The sequence below is a fragment of the Drosophila mojavensis genome, unplaced genomic scaffold (genome assembly GCF_018153725.1).
Source record: "Drosophila mojavensis isolate 15081-1352.22 unplaced genomic scaffold, ASM1815372v1 contig_136, whole genome shotgun sequence".
In the NCBI taxonomy this organism is placed as follows: domain Eukaryota; kingdom Metazoa; phylum Arthropoda; class Insecta; order Diptera; family Drosophilidae; genus Drosophila; species Drosophila mojavensis.
Genome location: NW_025318667.1, coordinates 6,191,438 through 6,218,242, shown reverse-complemented (window position 1 = coordinate 6,218,242; position 26,805 = coordinate 6,191,438). Strand labels below are relative to the sequence as shown.

Here is a 26,805-nt window from a genome sequence, read left to right as displayed (position 1 = left end):
TTGAGTCCCTTTTGCGCAACCGGCCCCGCCCCCGCCCCAGCAATCAACCCCGACCAACAGGAAAAAAAAAAATACATAAACAAAAACCCGCGCGACTGTCGCCCTTTTCGACCGCACTGGGACACGGCCAGCCGCAGCTCCATATGCGCCTCGGCGCCTCTGGCCCCATCTATCGCGGCTGCAGCAATTACAATCGATGGCCGGCCAAATGGATATGGCTTCATGAAAGATTCCGGCAGCTGATTCGCTATCAACAAGACTTATTCATATAAATATATATATATATATTTAGTTATTTATTATATTTATTTATTTATTTCAAGTCATCCTGATTAATTAACAAACTCCGTAAACATAAATCACAATTCAACATTCGCAATAAACATTCAAATTTAAATTTGAAAATACGCGCCCAATTCTGCTGCACTAACTGCACGCTAGATGGCGCTGCCGGCCGAGCAAGCAGATCAGTCAACAAAACTTAACGAAGAAAAAAAAAGAGAACGAAATGTTCTTTAATAATAGAATTACAACAAATAAATGCAACTGGCAACGTTATCGGAGCTATTATCAATCCGTACGCTTATTGTTTTTGTTTTTGTTTCTGTTCGCTAATTGTTGATTCACTTGAGGCCGCCGGTCACCTCGATGGCAGCTCCATTCACGTAGGCGGACTTCTGGGAGGCGAGGAAGGCGATCACCTCGGCGATCTCTTCGGGCTGCCCGAGGCGACCCAGGGGACAGCGCTGCACCACCTGCTGCTTGATCTTCTCGGGCACCACGGCCACCATGGGCGTGTCTATGTAGCCGGGCAGAATGCAATTGACGCGTATGCCAAACTTGCCGAACTCCTTGGAGGCCACCTCCGTGAAGGAGATGACGCCCGCCTTGGTGGCCGCATAGTTGGCCTGGCCCACGTTGTTCAGCCGGGCCACAATGCTGGACAGATTGACGATGCTGCACTCGCTTAGCCGCTGCTCGATCATCGCCTTGGCGAACTGTTGCGTCACCAGGAACGTGCCCTTCAAATTGACGCTGTAGACATCGTCGTAGTCGTGCTCCGGCATCTTCAGCATGTACCCGTCGCGCGTTATGCCCGCCGAGTTGACCACTATGCTGGGCGCCTGCTGGAACTTGGCCAGCGCCGCGGCCACGGCGCTCTGCACGCTCGACGCCGACGAGACGTCCACCTCGAGCGCGGCGGCACGCTCCGCGCCCAGCTGCTGGGCCGTCTCCTGCGCCGCCTGCAGATTGCGATCCGCCGCAATGACCTTGGCCCCATCACGTGCCAGAATGCGACAGGTGGCTCGGCCGATGCCAGAGCCGGCGCCTGAAATGCGCAACAGGGTTCAAAGTTCGCTCAAAGACGGCTTTATGCCATACGCACCTGTCACGAATGCCACCTTGCCAGCCAGTAATCCGCTTGCCATAATGTGTGTGTGTGTGTGTGTGTGTGTGTGTGCGTGAGTGTGGGGATTTGGGCAATATAAACCTAATCAGAGCCAACGACTTAGCGACAGTCAAACGCGAGTAAACAACACGCCACCTGCGCAGCTCTCTCGGCTGCAGTGTGACCAGAGCTGTGAAGGGCAATAATGTCAAATATATGCATGCCGATCAGCTGTTGAATATACTGTTGAGCAAACAGCTGCTGATATTTTTATGCATGTTTCAATTATGTAATATAGATATGTATATACATAATTATCATACAAATTGGAAAAAAAAAAATATATATTTATATATTTACTTTTTATTTATTGCAGCTCAAGCGCTGATCGATTTGTTTTTATTACCTGCGCAGCTGCAAAGTATGCAATGACGGGAGGAGCGTGTTTTGGCTGCTCCACACTTGACGAAACAACAGCTAACTTAACGAACACAAACAGAATTTTAATATTGGTTTATTGTTGTTATTTGCATTTATTATTCATATTAAAAATGGGAAATTTTTGATATAATGTCTTGTGAAAATGTATATTACAAGCAGAAGGAGGCGTGGCAGACACCATAAAGTATATAAGATAGAATATGCAATACAATAACTTGATTTGGCCAGGTCCGTCTGTGTGAATGCATGCGTGTGCGTGCATATGTGTATGTGTTTTTGTATGCATGTGTGCATTAGAGAGTCGTAAAATGATTGAAATATCAGCTCTTTGCAGGGTTCAGGGGATCTTCTAGTCGAGTAGTCTGAACTTAATGAAATACTTATTTATGAATGGGCTAAATGAACAGATAATAAGCTCACAAAGGGGTTATTGAAAAACCTCGTATGGCTTTAACAAATAAAAAGAAAAAATAAATAAAAAAACTTATTTATGTTTGCGTTCTGCTACCTTTTAGGCAACTTAATCCAAACATAAATTAAATAATTATATGTTCTTAAAACTAAGCATAACAATACATCTTATTATCTTATTATCTTATCTTATTATTTATCTCTCTAGGTACTATTTCTCCACCTTCTGGATTTTATCCCCAGATTTAGGAACCTTGAGGTCTGGTTCTATATACACGCATGGATCTCATGCACCATGCAGCCCCAGTGATCGTCCTCTCTCATTTTACCTGCAGCACACGGATTTTGTTCAGGGGCGGCGATTCCACCTGGATGGTGTAGAACAGACCAGAAGATTGAATGGCCTTATAGATTTTAATCTTGTTATCCAATAAAAGAGAATTTCGCTAATTTAGTCGAAAATGATGGGTTAAGCTATTAGCAATTCAAATTGTTTAATCAAAAACGATTGAAAAAGTATAGTGATATAAATATATTACTGATTTGACGTGACTTTTCAAATTATAAAATAAATAAGTATGTATATAATAAAGTTTTTTTTTTTTTTTTTTTTGTATATAATCTACAGATAACACCTGAACTTTTAATTCAAAACATACTTTGAGGGGTCACCAAAACTATTAAGGAATCTGAAAACGAGTAGAAATAAAGATACAAGCTGAAATTCCAAGTTCATTAATTTTTTTTTAATATGTAAATTGAACGTATATGGCGCATATAGTTTGTTTATATTATCTCAATATAAATATACGAATCTAAATATAAATATACACAAATTTCATTGCTTGTTGAAATTATTGTCAATCATTATTATTAGAATTTTCTCATTTACATTATGAGCTTTATTGGTAATATCATTATCATTACTACACCATTATCATTGTCATAAGTCATTGGTCATTGGTCATTGGTCATTGGTCATTGGTCATTGGTCATTGGTCATTGGTCATTGTTCATTGTTCATTGGTCATTGGTCATTGGTCATTGGTCATTGGTCATTGGTCATTGGTCATTGGTCATTGGTCATTGGTCATTGGCCATTGGTCATTGGTCATTGGTCATTGGTCATTGGTCATTGGTCATTGGTCACTGGTCATTGGTCATTGTCATTGCCGTTGTCATTCTCAATCATGATCATATTCGTAATCGTAATTATTATCTTTATCATAGCTATAACCATTGCCCATATTTTATTAACTATTAGAGAATCTTTATATACAAATTTCGCTTTATTCCAAGGGTATTAAGTAATATAGCTCTGGCACTGCTCCAACTTCAGGGTCCAGGAGTGCTCCGCTCCGGAAGCTTCCGTCGCGCGCTAATCCGAACTGCCTGAGCAGCTTCTTCAGGTAGCGCTTGGGTATGCGCACCAGCTGGCGCTTAATGATGCGCTGCACCCTCTTCCAGGGGCGGCCGATGCCGCGATCGTCGTCGTCGTAGTCGGACGCAAGGTTCAGCTGCTGCATCAGCTGCTGCAGCTGCGACTCGCTCAGCTGACTGAGATCCAGCTGCTGCAGTGGCTCCGGCTCCTGCTCAAGCTCATCGTCGTCGACAAACCCATTGCCGCTGGCAGTCGCAGTGCTGCGCAGCCGCAGCAGCTTCTGTGTGGCGCAGACGCAGCGGGCCTCAGTGGATCGGACGGCCAGCACGATCAGCAAGATCACAAAGAACCAGAGTGAAGTACAGCGCATGTTGAGCTCTATTGTCCGATGGCAGCATCCACATGAGGCTTAAATAGCCAAGCGCCCCAGGGCGCCACTGCCGGAGGCTGGCTGAAGAGGCCTCGATGTATTGAAATTGAATTGGAAATGTGGGTCAAGTACTATTCGAAAGATTTCATTTATTCTGTTTTGGCCAAAAGAAGAAGTGAGGCTTCAATTAAACATTAGCTACAATAAATTAGAAAAAAAAAAAATTGTTGTTTCTCGTGGTTTTTGATCGTTGGGGAGCGTTGGCGTTGCTCGACTCTGGATTGCTGTTAAGCGCGCTCTCTCTCTCTCTCTCCCCCTCCCTCTCTCTCTCTCTCTCTCTCTGTGTCTCTCTGTGTGTGTCTCTGCTTAGGCAAGTGGCAGACGTGGGCGCTTGTTCTTGTTCTTGCCCTTCTTGTTCTTGTTCTTGCCACCGCGACGACGATTGTTGAAGCGCTTGTTCTTGTTCTGGTAGCGCTTCCTGACCACACGACGCCGGTTGGGCCTGTTCTTGGTGTTGATCATGACCTTCTGGCCGTTCTTGAAGTAGCGACGGTAGCGCGGCGGAATGCGCACGCTGATCATCTGTCCCTGGCCGCGACGGCCGCCCTTGCGGCGCAGATTGATGCGATTGCTCTGGCTGGCCTTGCTCTCGGTGGCGCCGGCATCCGATTGATCGGCATCGGTGAACACCTCGTACTCCTGGGCGCCCGCCGCGATGGCCGCCTGCAGGGCCTGTTCGTCGATCAGCTCCGCATTGGCGGCCATGGCCACTGGCTGGGCCTCGTCATCGCCGGCATCGGCCTCGGCCTGCTCGTCGGCCTGGTGGTCGTAGTACTGTCGGGGTACGGGCGAGGTGGGCGACGTGGGCGTCGTGGGCGATGTGGGCGAGGTGTCGATGGTGCCCGTGGCCGTGGGTAATGTGCCAGTGGTGGTCAGTGTCGTAATGGGGCTGGTAGGTGCGGTGCCAGTACCGGCTCCAGTTATAATGATGGGAATCACCGGCTGCTGGTTGCTGCTGAACATGTTCTTGAACATGAGGAACTTCCTCAGGAAGAGACGCCCGCTGGAGGGATCTTTGCTGCTGGTTGCCGAGCTCCCAGCTGCACCAGCCACACCGGCGCCAGCAGCAGCACCGCCTACCTTATCCTTGTCAGCGCTCTGGTCGAGAGCCAGGGCCGCCACGCCGGCGTCGCTCGAGCGGGCCAGGGCTGGCTCATTGAAATAGGAGCCGCGGCGAGCCTTCACCACATGCGACGGCTTCTCGGCCTGAGCCGTCAGGCAGAGCAGGCTGGCCAATAGCAGCAAGGATGCGACTGGATGTTTCATCGTTGTCGAAACTACTCAACGATTGAGAACTTTTCGAACGGGAACAGGAACGGCTTGAGTTACGGTGTGAGGTAGTGCCCAATGGGGAGTCGTGTGCTCGCACTGATTGGTAATCAATGTTTGATACATTATCGCTGAAATTGAATGCCTTTTATACCCGCATTGCCATCAATACTTATGCAAATGCCGATTGCCAAAGATCCATTGCTAACTGTAAATTTGGTCAGGGCACCGCACATATCTATGTGTGTGTGTGTGTGCGTGTACTTGTGCCTCTGCCTATCCAGAAATGTTCACAATTCACAATTGAATTGAATTCAATTTTTCGACCCTGTCGAAAAGCGCTTGCAGCTATTTGAGCATGCCACGGCCATGGCCAATGGCCAGCGGCAAATGGCCAAATAGTTCTTCACCGTCATCAACGCGACGCGTTCTGCTTATCATCCATCTATCCGCCTGCCCGGTCCGATCCAAGTCGAGCGTTCAAGCATTGAGCCGTCGCTTTGCCAGCTTTGGCTGCTTTCTATGCGCGTTTCGCCCTCCCCAATTACAATTGCGTTGCCCTTTGGACACCGCACCGCACCGCACCGCACCGCACCGTCAGCCCCTACTCTTTGCCAGCCATGGCCCGGCGGCAGCTCTATTGTCGGCTGTCATCGCACTGGCAGCGTAGAGCCAGCTCGATTCAGTGGCACGGCTTAAAAAAGTGAAAACCAATTCAATTGTGCGAGCATCGAAACTGAGTTTCTAATTAGAGGCAAACGGGTTGAGGGTGCACGCTAGTGAGCCGGATGCCGCGGGGCAGCTACAATTCCATATGCCTATGCCAGTTTGATTGCCTCTGCACCACGGAGTGCTCCATTCGCGATGGAGGATAGTAAATACGAGAGAGCCGCATACAGACTGAAGGCACTTGGGCACAAAGAAATGTCCTGGCCGACCTCAAATATTTGCAAGAGTTTCAAATTTGAGTGGGCTGCTCACAGAAGGAACGAGAGTTTACATAGGCTAAAGGAAGAGAGAGTGCCTATGGATTCTCATTAGTATCGAGTCAACATAAGATAACAATTATCTCGCAAGCCCAGGTTGACAAACAGACTAGAGACAAGAGATGGAATTGTTAAGCTGGAAAGCTGTTCAATACAGATATGATCAGTTCTCTCTCTCTCTCTTTCTCTCTCTCTCTCTCTCTCTCTCTCTCTCTTACTCTGACTACCTCTATTTCTCTCTTATTTTCTTTACGAAAAACTGCACTTGACTTGAGCATAACCAGAAGAAAGACTGATTTAACTTGACGTCAACTAACATGAGCTCTAATTTTTGTTTCTCTTCCACTTTTCATTATCATCGCCGCCGTCTTTTTTGTTTATATACTTACTTAGCTTTCATCCGATGTCTCAATCTGTTCCTCATTGTCTAACTCTATTCCTAGTCCTCTCTCTCTCTCTCACTTTGTTTCTCTCTTTTCCTACATTTCTTTGTTGAGCGCTCTTCTCATCTCTAATTTTCAGGCTTTCTTACTTGACATTTCCTTTTCCCTCTCTATCTCTTTTCTTATCTCCCCCTATCTCTCACTCTCTCTCTCTCTCTTTGTCGGTCTCTCTCTTTCCCGTTCTCTCTCTTTCTCTCTATGTCTCTCTCTCACTTTCTCTCTCTCTCTATATATATCGTACTCCCTGACCCTAACTCCAACACTCTCCTGTAATAGCTTGATTCTTTGCTCTTTCTTTGTGTATAGAGATCTCAGCTCATTCTCCTCCTCTCCGATTTTCTCATATAAAGACTTATTGCTTTCTTATTTTCTCTTCACCTTCTATCCCCGTGTTTTCTCTACAACTCTAACTCGATTATGTGATCGCTCGATTCGTCGTTTTTTATAGAGATCACACTTGACTCTTCTCATCCCCGATTTCGTATCTCTTCCTTTCCTCTCTCTCTCTCTCCTTCTATCTTGAGATCACTCTACCCTAACCTCTCTCACTTATACATATGTAAAGACTTTGCTGTCTTCTCTTCACTTTGCATTGCCTACTCCATCTCTCTCTCTCTCTCTCTCTCTCTCTCTCTCTCTCTCTGTCTGGCAGTTAAACTTGTCTATTATATGCAATTATTGTCGATTTATTTCAAAAAAATTGGTTCGTGCATAGTTGGCTGGTCAATTGAGTGAGGGATCTAATTGCGACGACGGTTCCTCCTCAGGCGGCGACGGTTGTTGCGGTGGCGATTCTGGAGGCGGCGGCGAATATTACGGTTCCTGATGGCGGAGCGACGACGCTGGTTCTTGTTGCGGCGACGTTGCTGCCTGCGGGCGCGCTGAGCACGGCGAATATTCTGCATGTTCTGGCGGCGAAGGACTTCGATGCGTTTGCGCAGCTCCTTGTTCTCCTCGGCCTGGCGGCGTATCTCGTACTCCTGGAGGGTGAGAACTTGGCCGGGGCGGCTGCTGCTGCTGCCGCGACGGAACAGGCTAAGGCCGTTGACGTTAGCCACATCCTCGTCCTCGTCCTCGTCGTTGGCGAAACCATCATCGTCATCGTTTTCCGCAAACTGATCATCGGCAGCCTCATCATTATCGTCATTAAAGCCGCGGGCCGTAGTTGGCACTGATGGTGTGATTGACTCGGTCGAGCTGCCCGAAGTTGTGGAGGGTGATGGAAATATCTCTGTTGTCGTCGTAGTATCCGGGGCACAGTTGCCGCTACTGCTACCGCTGCTGCCACCCTTTAAGGCCAACAGCTGCGCGAGTGAGCGACCCTCAACGTTGCGGTCGGCGTTGCGCTTATACAGCCGGTAGCGCTGACCCAATACCTCGTCCTCATCCTCGCGGCGTCCAACTGCGAATCGAAATTAAGCAAGTCATAGCTCTCTCTCTCTTTCTCTCATTTTGGTAACTCACCTGCTGCGCTGGCCAAAACCGCTGCAGACAGCAACAGAAGTGCAAGTCCCACAAATCTCATGATGATTGCTTCGAGCTAAGATGTAGGGATGGGTGCGTGTAGATGTGCTGATGCTTATCCTGGTGAACTGTCGCTTCTGCTTGCTGCTTGCCTAAGGCAATATTGCTGCTTGACTGTACCAATGTCAATCGCTTGACAGGGTTATATACCCCACGGCAAGCTCCAGTTGCCAACAACAAGAAGAACAGCAGCTGGATCAGCGCTTCTGCTAACAGTTCTCATTATCATTTTAGCATATTTGCAAAAATTCGCATAAATTTTTCTCTGTTGCGAAAATACCCGCTCGCCCCGAACGGCCACATTCTATTCGCGAATGAACCAGATTGACCCAACGACAAAGTTCGCAATCAATATTTGTGGAGCGGACGTCAAAGCGAACTCTCGCCTCTCACAATACTTAGTTAACAAATAGATCATCACTTTTCCCCAAATTTATGCACAAGCTAATGTATGGCGAATTATCAAACATCAATCGTATTTCGACAGCTTCTGCACTATGAAATTGATAGGCGTGTACAGGCGTCAGTATGTTGATGTCTAATATGTAGGTCTGCCTAGTGTAATTGGAGTAGTTTATCAATCTAAAAAGTTTTCCATATATATATCTGAGTGGCTACACCGATCGACCATTGACTAGTTGCTCTGGTTTTTCAGTATATCCCCAGTCCCACTCAAGCATGATCACATAGGATCATTGAACTCAAAAATCGAAGTAATTTGGATTGATATTTACTGCTATTGTCACATATTTATATATTTATTGTATAGACATATATCCCTTATATGTTCGAGCTCTCCTAGCTCTAGCCTCTTAATGTGTCCCATTCAGCAGATCCATCCAGAGTCGGGACGGCAAATTCTCTGTCGATAATAGGTCTGATTGCTCTAGCTAAGCTTAAGCTACTCTAGGACGACGATTCAACTCAAACGATTTCTGCTACAGTCTCACGAGCTCTTTGGCCCGGGCCAGAAATTTTAATCTGTTGATAGTTAGTCTGATGCATCTACGGGTAACTCTACTCTCTGCTATAGGACGATTTATCCATTGACTTTGGTTATCATCTCAAAGGGTTTCTCCATCAGTCTCAATCGCTCCCATATTCTATTTGTTGGTATAATAACTCTAGTAAGCTATGGCTAGGCATAGATTTTTACTTTAGTCCTCATTATAAAGCCACTATTGGACAATTGATTCATCGATTGAAAGAGATGATGGGTTTCTCCTTCAGTCTCACAAGTTCCCAATTGGTATAATAACTCATAAGGAAACTACTATGGGATCGACTCTGATCCATCCATCTGGAGGTCACCTCAACTTTAGCCTCACAAGCTTCCAAGTTCTAGCTGTTAGTATTATAACTCTGCTAAACTACGGCTAAGAGTAGATTTTCGTTTTTGCTTTAGTCTTCATTAGCTGCTCCAGGATGACCTTGGAGATCTACTCAAAGGGCTTTCTCCTTCAGTCTCAAAAGCTCCCAATTTCTAGCTGTTACTATAAAAGCTCTGTTAAGCTACGGCTGCTGCTACAGCCTTTTGCCTCAGTCCGCATTACAAAGCTGCTCTGGATCTATTCATCTATGGAGCTTGGAGATCGCAAGCTTCCAAGTTCGACCCAGCAAAAGAAATGAAACTCTTCGAATAGATTGTTTGCTATGTAATGTCAAGAATGGTTTTCACAAAGATCGTTGCGATGTTAGCTTGGGGTTTCTATGTACGGATGCGCACGATACGCCTGTTCCTGTTGCCGTTGCCTCTGCTGTTCCTGTTCCTGTTGGCCTGGAGGAAGCGCTGGATCAAGCGAATGTTGCGACGATTGTTGCGCTTGCGGCGCTGCTGCTGCTGGCGCCTGCGCAGGCGCTGCTGTTGCTGGCGGCGCTTCTGGCGACGGCGCTGCTTCGCCTGCTGCTGGCGGCGACGCATCTGCATCTGCTGCTTGCGCTTGAACTGCTTGCGCTGGCGCGCCAGAGCATCCTCCTGGTTGCGCTGGTACACGGCGTGCCCCTCAAATCCGGCCACATCGTTGGCATCGTCCTCCTCGTTGGCATCGCCATCGTCATCGAATGCCGCCTGGTAGTTCTGCTGCCCGTCGTCGGCCTCGAAGTCGTCGTCATCGCTGTCATCGTCGTAGTTGCGGGCCGTTGGCGATGTGGGCACCGACGGAGTCGTGCTGGTCGTCGATGAGCCCGTAGAGGTGGTTGGAGTGTGCGTAATGGTGGTAATAGTGCTTGTGGGCAGATCGGATCCATTGCTACTTCCGCTGTTGGCATTTCCGAGCGCCGCCTGCAGCACAGCTGCCAGCTTGCTGGGATTGAGGCGACCCTCGGCGGGCAGATCGTAATCGTTGCGCTGGCGCCGGTACAGCTGATATTGCTCGCCGCGCCTCTCCTGCTGCGGCTTGGCTGTAACAGAGTGGAGTGTAAGTGTGTGTGGGAGCTTGGCCCAGGCCCTAACGGTGGCTCGACTTACCGCTAGACTGCAGAGCAATGGCTGCCAGGCAGGCCACGACTAGTAAACCCCTCATCATATACATGTCCTTTGGCTATATATATATATATATGTGTATAGATATATATATATTCGATTTGGAAATTCTATTTGTAAATCTCACTTGGGTGCGTATCGCTGCCTGACTGACTTACAACGGCCATCTGTGGCATATTTATATGCCCCCACTTTTACAACTCGGCCCTGTCGACTAGGCCTAAAACTTATATTGCCAAAAACAAAACAAAAATAATAATAAATATATACAAAAAAAAAAAAAAAAAAGAATGAAAACTCGATCAGATTAGATCAGTTGAGAGCAGAGCAGAGCAACAGAAATTAGGGTTACGTAGGGCCAAGCCAACTGTCGCCAAACCCTGCTCAACCGCTAGTTGTAAAACATTTAGCATAATCCCATAAATTACGCAAATGTTGACCCGACACAAGAACCTGCTAACCCCAGCCGCAGCCTCTGCCTCAGCCTCAGCCTCAGCCTCAGCCGCAGCCTCTGCCTCAGCCTCGGTTCACGATCCCCAACATTTGCATAGCAGTAGCTTTAGGAATAGCTGTATCTGCGAATCAAGATTGACGGTGCGCATTAGCATATTCATATTGCCAGATGCTTTTGTTCGCGACCCAACAGATATTGTGGCCTCTGCTCTCTGTCAACGCCAAAGGGCGAAAGTGTAAGCAGAGTCAATGAACTGTTCTGATTCGCACTGCGATCGCCATTTGCAATTAAAAAATACGATTACAGATGCAGCATGGATCAGTGAAGATCAATGGTGGATGAGTAGATCATTCAATGTGAAAATGAATTAAGGTAGAAAGGGTTTAGCTGAAAGAATGTTTAGGGCATGTGGAAACTTAAAGGGAAAGATTGTGCAGACGGTGGAAGGGAAAGCAGAATAAGCTTTGGGAATTTTTAACCTAACCACGATCATTAGCTTTAAAGGAAAGTAGAGTGTGGAAGGGAATGAACAAATTAATTTGGAAATACTTCTCTTTGCCATGATGAAGGGAGTGGTAGAGTGATAGTTGTTTAAAAATGGAATGGATAATGGTGCTTAGGAATGTTTACTCTGACCACGATCAGCTACGATCATTAGCTTAAAGGGCATGATAAAGTTAGAAGGAAGCTCAAAAGGAATCGTAGATGAGCAGTTGCTAAGAAATGTAAGGATATATAGAGCTCAGACATGATCAGTTCACGATCAGCTACGATCATGAGCCTAATGAATATTATGAAGGAATCGTAGATGAGCAGTTGCTAAGAAATGTAAGCGAATATAGAGCTTAGACATGATCAGTTCACGATCAGCTACGATCATGAGCCTAATGAGTATGATAATGAGTATCGTAGATCATTAGATATAGCTTAGATATGATCAGTTCACGATCAGCTAGGAATCAGCTTTGAATCAGCAGGAAATCACTCTGACTGTGGCGACTCTGGATCGATGGCCACTACGATCAGCTGCAGAGCCTCGCTGATCACGAATCGTGGGTAGCTCCTCAGCTTTGCTCCATGAATAACTTGAGTAATTGTTGAAGGAAAAAAAAAATGAATTTATTGAGGCGCACTTGGGCGGCCATTGCGTTTGCTCGTTACAGGGATTCGGTCAGGTGCGTGAGGATTCGTATGGTGGAGCTTAGACAACGACGGGTCTCAGGCTGCGACCGCGACCGCGACGACGGCGCAGCAGCATCTGCAGACGGCGACGGGACATGCGCTGGCGACGGCGCTGGCGCTGCGCCTGTAGACGGCGACGTTGCTCTAGAGTGTTGCGGCGGCGACGCTGGCGCTGGCTCCTGGTCTTGTTCCTGTTGCGACGTTGGCGCTTGGCGGCGCGACGGCGATTCTGCTGCTGGATGCGGCGCAGGCGCTGGCTGTGGCGGCGCTGCGAGAGACGCTGGCGACGGACCAGCTCGCGAATGCGCTGATTGTGCTCGCGCTGCAGGCGATTCACGCGCCGGCGATTGCGCTGCTCCAGCTGGTACTGGCGCCACTGCTGCTCCGAGGGTCGGCGCACATAGGCGGGCAGGCCATCGGCGACGGCCACAGCAGCACCGCCTGTTGGCTTATCCACGGCACTGGCTGCGGCGGCCAGCATATAGAAGTCACCGTCCTCATCATCGTCATCGCCCTCCTCATCGTCGTCGTTGACGACGCTGCTGTCCTCATCCTCGTCATCGTCGAGGTCGTCGTTGTAGGCGCGTGCATTGCTCTCCTCCTCATCGTCGGCCGCCTCGGCGGGGCCGTCGCCGAAGGCACGGTATGCCGCCGTTGGCGTTGGCGGCGTCGGCGTTGTCGGTGGGGGCGAGGTTGTTGTTGGCGGCGTTGTTTGGATTAGGTCCAGGTCCGAGGTGGTGGGCGATGTTGGTGATGGCAATGTGATGGTGGTGTAGGCCTCTGTGGTGGTGGTTGAGCTGCCCTTCAAGGAGCTCAGCTTGTTCAACACGGACGAGGTGAAGCGGCCCTCGGGCACAGCCTGATCGCCGCGGCTGCCCGAGCGCAGACCCAAGCGGTAGTTGCCACCGTTACGCTGACCTGCACAGAGAAATACGAAATACTAAATACGAAATACCGCAAAGAAAGGGCGAGAGCTTAGCGAGTGCGTCCACCTCTACATGAGCCATGCTTGGCACTTACCGAACACCTCTGGCGGCGATAGCAGAGCGCATAGCGCCAGCGCCACAAACAGCTGTGGCAGGTAGTGCATGGTTGGAGCTAGTCAAGAGGAGGTGGCTGTAATCGAGTGCTCCTTGCAGGATGGCTGAGAACAGGCTGGGGACTGAGAGTCTTGGCGACTGGGAAACTGAGAGACTGGGAGACTGGGCGCTTGTTGGCTCTGAGCTGACACTCGCCACTGACTGACTCCAGCATGGGTGCTCGGCGATTATATAGCCATCCGCTAAAGATTCTGGATGTGAGTGTTTGATGAATTGCTATATTACCCCAGGTCCCCCCAGCCCCGGGGTCCTACCCGCGTGCCGTCGAACCGCCACGGTATTGGCCTGCTACACGGTGCGATTAATCTCATCAGCGCCTCGGGCAGGTCAAAGTGAAGAGGCCAATGGTAGCCCTGTTGCCGTTTTCGGCATTAACTATCATGCTAATGCTAATTTACGGCACAGCAACGCTCAGAACGTAAGCCAACTGCGAACTGTGAACTCCCTCTGTGGCAGCGACTAGCGTCTAATATGATTGATTATCGGTTTTTGTATTTGAGCTCTTAACTGTGCCAAGCGACGACCCGACAAACAGTGCACGGAATGAAATGCTTTGCGGCCCCGGCTGAGAGCCCAAATAGTTTTCCAATTTATTCTTTTTATTCTAATTCACTTCATTTCATTTTTATACCCTGAACCCATTTTCAATGGGAAATCAGGGTATAATGGTTTTGTTGAAATGTATGTAACAGGGAGAAGGAGGCGTGGCAGACCCCACAAAGTATATATATTCTTGATCAGGGTGACGAGCTGAGTTGATTTGGCCCTGTCCGTCTGTCTGTCCGTCTGTCCGTCTGTCCGTATGTATGAACGCGTCGATTTCAGAAGATATAAGAGCTAGAGACTTCAAATTTTTTTAAAATGTCCGTAATTACAGCGCGCATATCAAGTTTATCATTAAAAATCGATAACTCATCCCGATCTTTTTTTATCGATAAAAAACCTTATCGAAACCCAGTTATAAAATTATATCTTCTACACCTTTATTGCTAGAGTCTCCAAATTTTTAATGTATGCTTATATGCAATTTATACAATTTCGGTTTTTGTTAAAATTTACCCCCCACCTCTAAATTCACCCCCTCACCCTCACTTTTGTAAAAAGCGTATTTCAAATACTAGAGACTTGTGCTTTGGCAAGTACATGCATATTCATGTTATAATCATTATCTAAAAGTTTCATGAAGATCGTACGTCCATAAAAAAAAGTTATTAAACAATTAAGTTCTCATAGTAAGCGCACACTGCAGCCCATGCGTGTTTATGCGTGGTTGCTTGTCTGTGTATGTGTGTGTGTATGTGTGTGTGTGTATGCGTTTGTGTCTGTATGCGTGTGTGTGTGTATGTGTGTCTATATGCGTGTGTGTGTATGTTTATCTGTGTGTGCGTGCGTGCGTGCGTGCGTGTGTGTGTGTGCGTGTTTCTTGTGTAAGCTGAAAGTCGCGAAAAAGTATTGAAATATCTATTGCTCCAAGGGTTCAGGGGATCTCGTAGTCGAGCAGTCTCGACTAGAGCTTTCTTACTTGTTGTTGTTGTTTCTGCTTGCGTGTATTGTTCCAGCTCTTCAACGGGGATTCGATGCAGTTTCCGCTGCTTTTTCAATCACGTCTGCCAATTTCGCTTTGCAATTATCAATTTGTTCTCATAATCAGGTGCTTTTGCTAACCAGCCGAATTCGCAGTTGGTCGACAGATTTTGAATGGGTTTTATAATGAATATAAATTGGCATTGATATGGGATTGATTAGAAGAGCAGAATGAGGCATGGCATGGCGGACAGACAAGGCGTGAAACTCAATCGATAATGAAAGCCAAACACGCTGACATTCAGTCCTATTCTAATTTCAGCTATAATTCTTGTCAAGAGCCAAAAAGTCCTGTGTGAAGAGGCAGCTCGGCCAAGAACTACATATTTATAGATGTCCCGAAACTAGTTCAAAATTCAGACAACAAACTTTTGCTAAGACAAAGCGAAAGCCTTCTGCTTAGCCTGTTTGTTATTCTAATGCCCAACTTATCTAACTTCTCTATCGGGCTCTGCACATAGGCATATATATATTCCCTTAATGGGCTACAATAAGCGAATTTGATTACAGACACTGTAAATAGCAACTGTTTACTCCCTAGCTGTATCTAAAGACAGTTTTGCTTATACTTTCTATAATGAGCACAAATTATATGTGTGTGTAATTTGCTTATAGTGCAAACTAAAGGAAAGGTCTAGAGGAGTCCACGCTGGGCAAGGCAAGGCAAGGATTAGAGAGTGTAATCCTCTTGCTATACTCCTCAATAGCTTGATTGCCAAGTAATTTTGATAGTTTTTCAGACCGTTTAGGCGTAGCGCTTTCAGTCCAAGTTCCGTTAGTACTGCCTATAGGCAAGTCTAGAGGGGTCAACTTAATGGAAGGCAAGATGCGGAGGGTCCTTTCAGACTGCTCCTGGATAGTTTGATTACCAAGTAATTTTGATGGTTTTTCTGGCTGCTTAGATGTAGTCCTTTCAGTTGAAGTTCCTTCAGTTCTGCCTATAGATAAGGTCTGGGAGGAACTACTCCATGGAAGGCAGGGCTTAGAGAGGGCAATCCTTTCAGTACGCTCCCTGATATTGATGATGATTATGGTGAGCTTGATTACCAAGTAATTTTTATAGTTTTCCTGCTTACTTCGTTTAGCTTGAGAGGTTTACTCTATGAAAAGTAAGGCTTAGAGTTTACTCCCCGATAGGTTGATTACCAAGTAATTTGAATAGTTTTTCAGCCGGCCTCGGTATGCATTGTTAAGAGGGTGTGATTCGTTTCGTTCCATCTGATGGCAAAGTAAAAAGGGATCTTCTGTATAAAAGTCAAGAACAATATGGGGTAATCCAAAGACTTATAGATCTTCAGTCCGATAGGTAAAGTTGACATTCTAGTTCAAAATTTCTTAGAGTAGTGCTCTATGGCCGCTCAGCTGTTTGCACAGAATATTTTTAAATAGGGCAGGTCAACTGAAGCAAAGCTTAGATAGTTGTATGAAGTGAAATCGATCTACTTAGAATACCCCTACCTACCCATAATACCCCTAGACCTATCATCAGCAATAAACTCGATAATTTGACCGGAGACTGCTTAAGCTTCGATCTCAGCTAAAAGCATTCGAATTGATGTGGAAACACAGTTAGAGACAAACCGTTTAAAGCTACAGTTAGCACATTTTGTATATACATGATCTCTAGGCATACCAAATAGAAAGGTTCGCATTGCCTAAAGAGCACGGCGTACACAAAAGGAACTTACTATGCCAGAGCTAAGTGATAAGATAACATTACTATAGACATGAGCTAAAAATAAATAATTGATGATAACTGTAAAAACAGTCTTCAATATGATTCAACAGAGGCTTAGCTCGCTTAGCATTCGCGATCATTGCGCATACGTAACGTGGCCGCCAGCTGCTCTAAGATTTGGGTCAAATCAACCTGAAGCGCTGCTGCGAAACTAAAAAGCAACAACAAATAAATAATAATAAATAAGGCTTAAAGAAAACGATAGAAAAAGCCGCAGGCAATCAAATCAGATCTGAAGGCATTTATTAAAATGAGCTGAGCAACAAGAATCAAAGAACTCAGGCTAATGAATAGACCTAAATAAAAGTGGAGGCAACAAAGCGTTGAAAGATTTCTGACCTAAGAACATATTACGATATTTCAACTCATTGTGGACATATGAACTGGGATAGGGAAGAAAAGGAAAAGGAACTTAAGAAGAAGTTTCGGAAGGGATATATGTTTGAGTTGAGCTAAGGAAAGAAAAGAAAGGAAAGGAGTTAAGAAATTAAATAAATTTTTTTTTTTTTTTTTCAGGAAAGGAAATACCGTTTTCATTTATTTTCACATATTTATAAGCTAAGGGAGGAAATTCAGGAATAAAAAAAACTCAGTTCTCATTTGTTTTCATATCACATGTTTATTGTTTTCGTTATCGTTTTCATATGGGTCGCAAGTGCTGAGGGTCCTGGGGTTTGGCTCTTAACTATAATACTAGAGAGTTGCTGTGGGCTAGCCGTTTGGGTTTGGGTTCGGGCTTAGCCCTGGAGGGCGACACGACGACGCTGGTTGCCCCGTCGCCGATTGCCGCCGGGCCGGATGACGCGGACGTTGCGACGGTTGCCGCGACGGCGACGGCCACCGGCGCGACGGCGGACCGGACGGCCGCCGCGACGACGACGCCGGACATTGCGGCGTCCGGCGATCTTGCGGCGGCGCACAATGACGCGATTGGCGCGCTCCTCGCCGACGCTCGAGTCGCTGGCGCTCGAGCGCTCCATCAGGGCGACAACGGCGCCATCGGGAATGGCGTCGAGGGCGGCGCGCGGCACGAGGAGCGCCGCCTTGCCGGTCTTCTCGTCGACCACGCTCTGGCCCTCGATCTCGATGATGCCGTCGGGCACCATGATGGCGCCGGCCTGGTCCCTGGCCACCATCATCTGCGTGGGCTTGGCGTTCTTCAGCAGCTGCTGGCCGCTGACGCCGGCCGCCTTGCGGGCTGCACTGGGCTTGGCCAGCAGCACGGGCAGCTGTGCGTCCTCGTCGTCCTCATCGTCCTGCTCGTCGTCCTCATCGTTCAGCAGCACCAACTGGCCGTTGCGTGCGAAGCCGCGCTGCACCGGCAGCTCATCATCATCGTCGTCATCATCATCGATCATCTGATCATCGTCATCGTCATCGTCGTCGGCGAAGCTGTGCTGCAGGCGTCGCAGTGGCATGCTGTTGCCCTCATCGGCATCGTCGTCATCATCGTCGTTCTCCACGTCGTCGAGATCCTCAACGACCTCAAAGCCCTGCACCACGGCGCCGGCATTGGCGCGTCCCCGCGGCACGCTGAAGAAGAGATATGGATGCTGCAGCTTCTGCTGCTGCTGCTGGCGCAATTGCTGGCGCTGCTGTAGGCGGGCCTCTGCAATCGGATGAGTAGGTTCAATTGTTAGATTGTTTCGGGAGGGGAGGTGGGGCGCGGCGCATCGTACTTACCCGGCAGGGCCATGGCCAGGGCCAGCAGGCAGCTGAGCACGAACAGGGCGCTTAGCTTCGACATGGTTGGGCTCGGGTCTCCTGCTAACTGTGTAATCTGTGCGCGGCGCTGCTGCGTGTATTGTCCTACCTAATTGTAAGCAAAGTTCCAGAGAACTGTACAGAATCTCTGGACGTCGCCAGGTTTTTATGCAAAAAGTTACCGCAAACTCTGTCGGCTCGGGCAGCGCGCCACTGGAACACAAACAAACAACCGAAATTAGAAAAACCACACAAAAAAAAAAAAAAAAAAAAAACCAAACAACCAAAAAAACCAACAAAACAAATGAAACGAAGCCAAGAACCATCTAAAGAATCATTCTAGGCATTCGCTCATATCGAGCCGAGTTGAATGATGAAAGAAAAATAAAAAATCCATAAAAAATATCGAGTTGAAGAGAATCACAGATAGCTCTAGACATTGACATAATTACGCCCATGGAATGGCACCAGCTGAACCCACAGCGGCATCCATATCGAAATCAAGTGCCGAAATTGGTAAAAAAAAAAAAAAAGATGGCCAAATGCTGATCAAAGTTCACTGACCGCAGCAGGAACAAAAGCCGCCTCGCCTGAAGAGCAGAAAGCCAAACTCAATTGACCGCAACGGCAGACGAGCACACGAAGAAGTAAGAGAAGAAGAAGAAGTAGAAGAACAACAAGAAAAGAAAGAGCAAAAAGCCGACGAACTGCCGAAGTTGAACCTCGTTACGCTAATGCGAATACAATCAGAGATACGTGAACCCAGGCCCCAGCCAAGCCAGGCCAAGCCGAGCGAGGCGCTGCCCGGTGTGCTCACTGTACAGTGGACTCAGTGGTCGGTGGTCGGTGGTCGGTGACCGGTGGCCGGTGGCCAGTGGCGAGGCGGCCAGCGACGCATGCCAACTGCTCGGAGCTCGGCCCGGCCGCTCCATCATATACTCAAGTGCGACCTAGGCTAGGCCCATTTCGATCTGGGTTTGCCCAGAGCCAGATTAGCTGGCGACGCGGGTGCGGGTATGCGCGGCCCGTTGATACTCTGCGTTAACTACAGCTGTGCCTATGACACACATTACGCACACCCGTTTTGTACTGCCTGAAACATGCATTTTAGCCATGCGTAACGACTAGTAGATACCCTGTAATCGAAAAGAAATTGAGAAAGCAGTGGGATCTGCTTAGTACTTCTTAAAATCCAATACGATGCACATATCTTAAGCCTGCAATAATTTATCGTGTAAGCAACGACTTGTAGATACCCTGTAATCAGAAATCAATAGGAAAATGTGGATATGCATTCCTTATAAGTTTGCTGTTAGATCAGGAAAACTATATGGGGCAATATTGCCTCTGGTCTGAAACATGCTCTTTTCCTACGAGCAACGACTAGTAGTTACCCTGTAGTCAGAGTGAAATCGAGAATGCAGCTGGTGCAGCTTAGTACTTTTTAAAATCTTAAGAAATGCACATGTCTTCCGCCTGAAATATTTATCGTGTAAGTAACGACTAGTAGATACCCTGTAATTAACAATCGAAGAGAATATATGTAGATGCATATATTCCTTCTAGTATGTTTGCCGTTAGATCAGCCACACTTTTGTGAAACATGCATGCCTCTGGCCTGAAAAGTATTCCTTCCTCATGAGTAACGACTAGTAGATACCCTATAATCAGAGAGAAATTAAGAATGCAGCTGAATCATTAGTGTACGGTGCACAATCTGACGGCATATGGATTGCGCTTGAATAAAATATACTTTTGTCTTATCTAAAATGACTAGTGGATACCCTGTAATAAACAATCAAATCACATGCAGTTCATGGTATGCCTGGAGTCTGCCATAAAACCACTGCGCCTTGGCGTAATTCGTAAACTCTATAAGTCTTTTGTCTGAAACTTAATTTTTATCCTATTAGGAATGACTGCTGCTACCCTGTAGTTTCCAATGAGCGAGAATATAGCTGTAACTATGCATAGGAGTAAGTCTGCTCTTATTTTATTTATATTCAATTGGAGTATGCATGTTCTTTAGCTAAAATATACCTTAGTTGTATCAGCAACGACTTGTAGATACCCTGTAGATGACAACGAAGTCTCCGAATACATCTGCATTTATAAATGTTGCCTAGATATGTCTGTCTCTTATGCTATACATAATTTTGGCGTATTGGCAACGACTAGTAGATACCCTGTAGTTGGAAATAACATAAAAATGACAACATCGCACAACCTAGTGGAATAAACATGTCTCTGCCCTGAAACTAATTTTTAATATAAGTTCTAGATACCCTGTAGGTACCAAGCGAAGAGAATATAGCTTAGACACGCAGTTTAATCTCATGCCGTCAGCTAGAAATGAAAGGAAGAGCAAAACTAATAGAATAATTGAATATGTTTATTCTTTTAAAGACAGCGCAGCGTAGAGATCGCTAGAAATGCCACTGGCAGCACTCGATTTTGGGGTATCTGCGTAGATCGAGTCAATCCTCGCTTCGACTCAGCTAAATTTTGATTTCGAAGCGAAAATACTGAAGGGCGATATGATGAGTAGTGTAACTACGACCGCCACCAGCTGGGTAGAGGCTGCCAAGAAGGTTGCGAGCAGTACCCAGCTCTTGAAGCACACGATGGCGCGATGGTCCCAGTTGCAGTGCATGAAGCCCGAGTTGAAGCTGAATATGAGTGACGTCATCAGCAGCACGAACGAGAGCAGCCCGCAGATGCGATGGGCGAACAGCGCATTTATCTCGGACATCCGCGCCAAGGGCTGGCATGAGGGATAGAGGCCCGTGATGAGGGTGGCCAGCAGCAGGAAGCAGGTGGCCAGGCCGAAGATGCTGTGATTGGTGGTGAAATGCTTCTGTGCGTTGGCCCGCATGTGCAAGATCTGGGCGCCGACGCCCACGAAGCCAATCAGCACGCCCACCAGGCCAAAGGACGCGTGCAGCGCCGGAGAGGCCAAGAGGAACGCCTGGGTGACAAACAGGACCATGCCCACCAGGCAGTAGAAGGCGTGCGCCGCCGTTCGTGTCAGCCGCAGCTTCGCGCACTTGTATGCGATGATCACCGTGACGAGGATCACTATCACGTTGCTAATGGTCTCGCAGACATCCCGCAGGAAGCTCGGCGGCAAGCCGGGCCAAGTGAAGCCCACCACCACTTCGCCTGTTGCATTCACCACAGTCTCGTTCAACTCGCCCGCCATGATGTGAGTGGACGAGGCCGTTGAGGGTGAATAGGGATGAGGCATTTCTAATGCAGAAACCAACTCAACTCTATACACATAAGCATGAACACATGTGTGTGTGCGTGTATATACGTGCATGGGCACACACATACAGAGACACATATATGCAGATGCGTATGTCTATATGCAATTGAATGAACTCAAACTGTCTATATATGTATATATATTTAATTATCAATGTCTATAAATTTATATACATATACATATGTTTATGTATGTGTATTTGTATGAAACGACAAACGTGTTAGGTATGCAATGTGAGTGTAAGCATGTGATTATTTATTCATGTGATTTATTATTCAAAAGATTTTTGCTAGATTTTGCTATGAATACTCGTTTAAGGAGTTGGACAGAGCATATTAACTTTATGCGCGGCTCTCTGGCTGTTCTAATCATTAATTCTCATTGTAAAGATCTATTGAGCGATGAGTCTGTAAGTTTAAAAATAAAAGCCAAGCCAGGAAACTTGCAATACCCTCATTGGGGATATTCATTAAGCGTATACTTGGGGGTACTCTGTAGGGGCACTCGATAGGGACACTCATTAGGGCCACTCATTAAGGGTACTTTGTAGCAGCAAGACCTCAAGAGGTGCCACAAATCGTAGACAACATCCAAGAACTGATCAAAAGTTGCCTCAGGAGAGGAGGATTCCCTCATTCAAGTAGTCTGTCTTAAAGTTTAGGCATCTGCATCTTAAAGATCTACTAGTACTAGGATAATACTCAGATTTTAGCATCATCAAGTCCTACTGCAGCGAGTCTTACAAATTTATTGAGTCTATTGAATATCACCTTGATCAATAGCTGTGATAGTCAAACTCTTCTTATTTTGTATGATAAAGCATCAAACTAAACCTCAGCAAGATCACTTGGAAATATTCTCATATTGGAAGGGGGAGACTTTATAGTTGATCATTTGTTGACCTGGCGAGCTGTAAGTAACTCGCAAGCGTATAGCTATGTCCCATCAGTCTATCATTTACTTGTGCGTCTGGATAGCTTACCCTGGATACCCTATCTTCCATGCTCTACATTAATACGGAATATTTCATAGAAAATTACTATAATAATAATAATAATAATTATATAGATCATTCAAAATTAAGACCTACAATTTTGGTTTAAATTGACTAAAATTGGACTTTATATCATATCACTTCGATATCAATTCCTATATTCATTTTAATTTTATAAAATGCTCATAGGAGAATGTAGTGAAGGCATATGAGAGTAATTGAGAGAGAGAGAGAGAGAGAGAGAGAGAAAGAGAGAAAGAGAGAGAGAGAGAAAGAGAGAGAGAGAGAGAGAGAGAGAGAGAGAGAGAAAGAGAGAGAGAGAGAGAAAGAGAAAGGGAGAGAAATTGAAGAGCAAGCCGAAGACAATAGCCGCCAGTGCTTTAGCACTTTGATTATTCGCAGCTATTGTACTATAGAACAATAAATTATATATTTAATTATTCATGCTCTTAATGTGTAACAAAATGATTTTAGATTATAGTACAAACTATGCCTATCGAAAGGCTTTAAGCGGCTAAGGTCCAACACTGCTTAGCGCTTCTATAGATTGACTTATAATATGCCCTTTGAGGCGTGGCGTTATAGCTGGATCCTACTGTATATGTATACAGTAGAATCCGGCTATAACGACACTCAAGGGACCGTCGTTATACACAGAAGACGCTATAAGTCTATGTGTGCTCAGATAAATTTGTCTGGAATCAGAATTTTCGTCGTAATAAGCGTATGGACGCTATAACCGAAGTCGTTATAGCCGGATTCTACTGTTTAATATTTGAATTTTATTAATGATTGATGTCTGAGGCTTGTGCTATTTGAGCCCAACTAATACAAAATGCGATACACATATAAATGAAGTTTTACATATCAGAAGTGGAGAGTCATGCCATAAGATTGGAGTACTATGAAATGTTACCATGACTGAGAGTCCATCAAGAGAATTGTCTACTACTTCCACACCTTTCTGATGGGCCTTCCCTTCCCTGTGAATTTGGCCAGTCAAATTGATAATTTCAGCCCGACGGCCCACTCATTCAGCAAACAGACTACGAAGTATATGCAGCTTTAAAATTTCTGTACAATTGACAAACTCAATTTTATTAACATTATATTGTTTGCCCAATAGGTTGCCCTAGAAATGAGACTGCAAGATCGGCAGCTTCCGTTGGCATATCTCTTTATATCAGATTAGGTATGCATTCCCGTCGTAGGCACCTGCCCAGCAATCGACAATCTGGATGGTAGTCTTCACAATGCTAGAGCCAACGACGAGCTGTAATAAGGGTCTGGTAACTGTGCTTCGAGCTCGATTCGATTCAGCCAGAAGTTGCGAGTGCCAAATGAATAGCAAAATAATTAATTGGACAAGGGAAAAATGAAAAGAATGAGAAGAGTAAAAGAAATATGTTAATTTTGTGCACATTTATTATGTCGCAGAAATCATTTAGGTATTGTAAGCTGCTGCATTGTCCGCTTAAGGGGGCCACATATCATCCAAGTCGCAGGTGACAGCAACGGCATCTGCATGACAACAGAGTCGAAGAGAACTGCGAGCTGAAATCTCTTTAACGAAATTAGCATAAAAATCCAAGTGAAGGGAGCGGAAAGAGGGAGGAGGGAGGAGGGAGGAGAGAGTGAAAAAAGTTCAACGGTGTCAAATGTCAAAACTGCAAAACACATGCCGTGAATGGTAATCGAAATGGATTGAAATGGACATTGAATGAGACGAGCCTAGACGGGCAGCTGGCATCAGGCATCGGTCATCGAGCATCGGACATCAGACGTCGTCGTCGTCGTCGTCGTCGTCGTGGCAATGCCTCATAAATTGATTCAGGTTTGGTATGGAGAAATCCGAATTGAACTTGGAGCAACTTCGATTTGGACTTGGCCAAGTTGAAAGTTCAATGCACGAGACACAAGCAAACAAAAGCTAGCCAAATGGCCCAGCTTGTGCTGCTCTCCCTCTCCAGCCTACTCCAGTCCTCTGTGGCCCCCCCTAGCCGTCGCTCTATTCTTTTTATGGCTTGTTGTGTGGTTTGCACATAGAATGGAAATTAGATGTGAAATCAGGCAGCTAATTTGGCAGCAGCTAACAGCTAGCGGCCGACGGGCAACGGCCAACGGCCAACGGGCAACGGGCAACGGGCAACGAGGGCCAAGAGTTGAACTTTAAGCAGATGCAAATTTGAAGAAATTCAAATGAAATTATGAATCTCTTTGCGATATTTACGGTTAGAGCCTAGCAGCTCGGTGAGCCTTTCATATGCTGAGTTTTGGAATTTCTAATGGCGCATATTTTATTTAGCCGGCATCGATCGCCACTTGCTGCCACTTAACTGATCATTCACCCCGCAACCGCGAGCCATCATTAATTGAGAGGCCTTAGCCCTCTATGACCCTCTACCCGACCCCCGCCTACCGCGCCCGCCTCCCCCTTGGGGCATTTAGTTGTCATCATCAGCGCCGTCGATTGTCTTGGGGCCCGGCTGATAGCCAACATTCAATTTGAGTCTTGCAACTGGCCGTGACGAATGATGCTGTCAACTGTGTCTTTGTCGCGCCACCATCAGCTCTACAGCTCTACTGCTCCAGCTTCAGCTCGAGCTCCATCCAGTGCGAGAGTGCTCGCATGTTGCCCTAATAATGTCCCATTGATTGCTCCAACAATTTGCCGCACTTAGCATGATTATGCAAATTTTCAGCTGTACCTCAGCCTCAGCTGTAGCTCAGCAGAGCTGCGAACCGGCCCCGGGCCATGTCCAACTCGAGTGCCAGGCGGCAGCTTCTCGTTCCATTTTCACATTATCATGCGCCAAGTGGGAGCCAGTGATTGAATGCTTCTCCAGCTAGTTGCCCCTAGGTGCTAAAGCTGAAATATATTGTTGTTATTGTTGTTCTATTTGCGTATCTCTCTCTCTATGTGTGTGTGTGTTTGTTTGTCTCTCTCTCTCTCTATCTGTCTCTTTCTCTTTCTCTTTATCTGTGTGTGTGCTAAGTGCCGACATCAACACCGCAAGCGAAACCTTTGCCGTTGTCGAAGTCGCTGCCGAAGCCGTTGCTCTAAGTGGAAAGTGATTATACCGTAATGGAAAGCCCCGAGAACAGCGCAATAAACATTTGCCGAATACAAATTGCTTGAGACTCATTTCCCAGTCAGATCAAAGCACTCAGCTGAGATCTTAATTGCGGCCTGCCCAAGCTGCAATCTATCTTAATTATTTCTATCAATCGCTGTCATTATTTCGATGCCTACAAATGCCGCTCCACTCTTGATGGGAGCATTCAGAATGCCAAACGTAATATTTGCTATGCTCTGAATGAATGAAGACGCTTTGGCATTTATCTAACAGTAGAGCGTAGCCGACAGTGCCTGCAAGATAAACTGAAATGTGCTGTATTTATTTTATAGCCATTATCTAAGAGCAAATCTTTAAATGGAGCGTTAAGCTATCTATCTACCAATTTGCTGTTTGTGTTGTATACAACTTAATTTCACTACTGATTTAACAAAATCTAATATTTTATCTGAAATATATCTGTGTAATAAAAAAAATAATAAAAAAATAAAAAACTTAATTATGGAAAATTGTAATCGAAATCGAAATCTTTAAAGAAATATTAGTTATTTCGAAGCTAATTATCTACACAAAATAAAACTGTCAAATAAAAAATTAATAAATATAAAAAATGTAAATAAATGAAAAAAAAAATAAAATAAAATAAAAAAAATCAAATTGAGATAAAATAAAATATATAATATAAACTAAAAAATAAATAGCAAAAAAAAAAATAAATAAATAAAATAAAAAACTAAGAAAAAATTCCAACATGAATAAATCTTTGGAAAGTCTAAATCTTCAAGCAAGTCTTTAAATATAACCTTAAGTTATATCTTACCTAGCTATCTACCTAGTATAGTCTATCACATGAATATATAAAAATACTTTCAAAACCTAACACGTAATTATACTTCTAATATTGCGTAAAAAACTGGCCAAAAATGTTTAAAAATTCATATAAAATA

The 26,805-nt window shown here is 45.8% G+C and overlaps 6 protein-coding genes across 7 annotated transcripts; all 6 read right to left on the bottom strand.

The window, feature by feature from the left end:
* Positions 1 to 481: 481 nt before the first annotated feature.
* LOC6586060 (estradiol 17-beta-dehydrogenase 8) lies at positions 482 to 1,574 on the bottom strand. Its single transcript, XM_002011647.4, has 2 exons — positions 1,388 to 1,574; positions 482 to 1,330 (listed from the first exon to the last, which is right to left on the bottom strand). Exons 1-2 carry the CDS (start codon positions 1,428 to 1,430, stop codon positions 624 to 626), a joined length of 750 nt encoding a protein of 249 aa, XP_002011683.1. The 5' UTR covers positions 1,431 to 1,574; the 3' UTR covers positions 482 to 623.
* A 2,785-nt stretch (positions 1,575 to 4,359) lies between these two features.
* On the bottom strand, positions 4,360 to 5,319 carry LOC6586058. Its single transcript, XM_002011645.1, has one exon. The coding sequence runs from the start codon at positions 5,317 to 5,319 to the stop codon at positions 4,360 to 4,362; it is 960 nt and encodes a 319-aa protein (XP_002011681.1).
* A 2,155-nt stretch (positions 5,320 to 7,474) lies between these two features.
* LOC116804628 (ankyrin repeat and KH domain-containing protein mask) lies at positions 7,475 to 8,276 on the bottom strand. Its single transcript, XM_032733150.2, has 2 exons — positions 8,216 to 8,276; positions 7,475 to 8,153 (listed from the first exon to the last, which is right to left on the bottom strand). The coding sequence occupies exons 1-2, from the start codon at positions 8,274 to 8,276 to the stop codon at positions 7,492 to 7,494; spliced, it is 723 nt and encodes a 240-aa protein (XP_032589041.1). The 3' UTR covers positions 7,475 to 7,491.
* A 1,639-nt stretch (positions 8,277 to 9,915) lies between these two features.
* Positions 9,916 to 11,141, bottom strand: LOC6586056 (myotubularin-related protein DDB_G0290005). 2 transcript variants are annotated; one of them, XM_032733126.2, is made up of 3 exons: positions 10,885 to 11,141; positions 10,743 to 10,815; positions 9,916 to 10,675 (listed from the first exon to the last, which is right to left on the bottom strand). In XM_032733126.2, exons 2-3 carry the CDS (start codon positions 10,804 to 10,806, stop codon positions 9,984 to 9,986), a joined length of 756 nt encoding a protein of 251 aa, XP_032589017.1. In that variant the 5' UTR covers positions 10,807 to 10,815; positions 10,885 to 11,141; the 3' UTR covers positions 9,916 to 9,983. The 2 variants fall into 2 exon arrangements, with proteins under 2 accessions (XP_032589017.1, XP_032589016.1); XM_032733125.2 differs by having other exon boundaries at positions 10,743 to 11,141.
* A 1,198-nt stretch (positions 11,142 to 12,339) lies between these two features.
* On the bottom strand, positions 12,340 to 13,483 carry LOC6586055 (ensconsin). Its single transcript, XM_044007508.1, has 2 exons — positions 13,414 to 13,483; positions 12,340 to 13,311 (listed from the first exon to the last, which is right to left on the bottom strand). Exons 1-2 carry the CDS (start codon positions 13,481 to 13,483, stop codon positions 12,413 to 12,415), a joined length of 969 nt encoding a protein of 322 aa, XP_043863443.1. The 3' UTR covers positions 12,340 to 12,412.
* A 4,069-nt stretch (positions 13,484 to 17,552) lies between these two features.
* On the bottom strand, positions 17,553 to 18,764 carry LOC6586054 (probable DNA-directed RNA polymerase subunit delta). The gene is made up of 3 exons (XM_044007506.1): positions 18,499 to 18,764; positions 18,039 to 18,424; positions 17,553 to 17,963 (listed from the first exon to the last, which is right to left on the bottom strand). Exons 1-3 carry the CDS (start codon positions 18,560 to 18,562, stop codon positions 17,553 to 17,555), a joined length of 861 nt encoding a protein of 286 aa, XP_043863441.1. The 5' UTR covers positions 18,563 to 18,764.
* Between the last annotated feature and the right edge of the window lie 8,041 nt (positions 18,765 to 26,805).

What these genes read in the sequence shown, in the direction of transcription:
- LOC6586060 (XM_002011647.4), bottom strand. Translation starts at nt 1,430, where the DNA reads ATGGCAAGCGGATTACTGGCTGGCAAGGTGGCATTCGTGACAG. An exon ending in CAAGGTGGCATTCGTGACAG is followed by an intron (nt 1,331 to 1,387) that starts GTGCGTATGGCA and finishes TGCGCATTTCAG; the next exon opens with GCGCCGGCTCTGGCATCGGC.
- LOC6586058 (XM_002011645.1), bottom strand. Translation starts at nt 5,319, where the DNA reads ATGAAACATCCAGTCGCATCCTTGCTGCTATTGGCCAGCCTGCTCTGC.
- LOC116804628 (XM_032733150.2), bottom strand. Translation starts at nt 8,276, where the DNA reads ATGAGATTTGTGGGACTTGCACTTCTGTTGCTGTCTGCAGCGGTTTTG. An exon ending in GGTTTTGGCCAGCGCAGCAG is followed by an intron (nt 8,154 to 8,215) that starts GTGAGTTACCAA and finishes TTCGATTCGCAG; the next exon opens with TTGGACGCCGCGAGGATGAG.
- LOC6586056 (XM_032733125.2), bottom strand. Translation starts at nt 10,806, where the DNA reads ATGTATATGATGAGGGGTTTACTAGTCGTGGCCTGCCTGGCAGCCATT. An exon ending in CATTGCTCTGCAGTCTAGCG is followed by an intron (nt 10,676 to 10,742) that starts GTAAGTCGAGCC and finishes ACTCTGTTACAG; the next exon opens with CCAAGCCGCAGCAGGAGAGG.
- LOC6586055 (XM_044007508.1), bottom strand. Translation starts at nt 13,483, where the DNA reads ATGCACTACCTGCCACAGCTGTTTGTGGCGCTGGCGCTATGCGCTCTG. An exon ending in ATCGCCGCCAGAGGTGTTCG is followed by an intron (nt 13,312 to 13,413) that starts GTAAGTGCCAAG and finishes TTCTCTGTGCAG; the next exon opens with GTCAGCGTAACGGTGGCAAC.
- LOC6586054 (XM_044007506.1), bottom strand. Translation starts at nt 18,562, where the DNA reads ATGTCGAAGCTAAGCGCCCTGTTCGTGCTCAGCTGCCTGCTGGCCCTG. An exon ending in CCTGGCCATGGCCCTGCCGG is followed by an intron (nt 18,425 to 18,498) that starts GTAAGTACGATG and finishes ATCCGATTGCAG; the next exon opens with AGGCCCGCCTACAGCAGCGC. An exon ending in ACGAGGACGCACAGCTGCCC is followed by an intron (nt 17,964 to 18,038) that starts GTGCTGCTGGCC and finishes AAGAACGCCAAG; the next exon opens with CCCACGCAGATGATGGTGGC.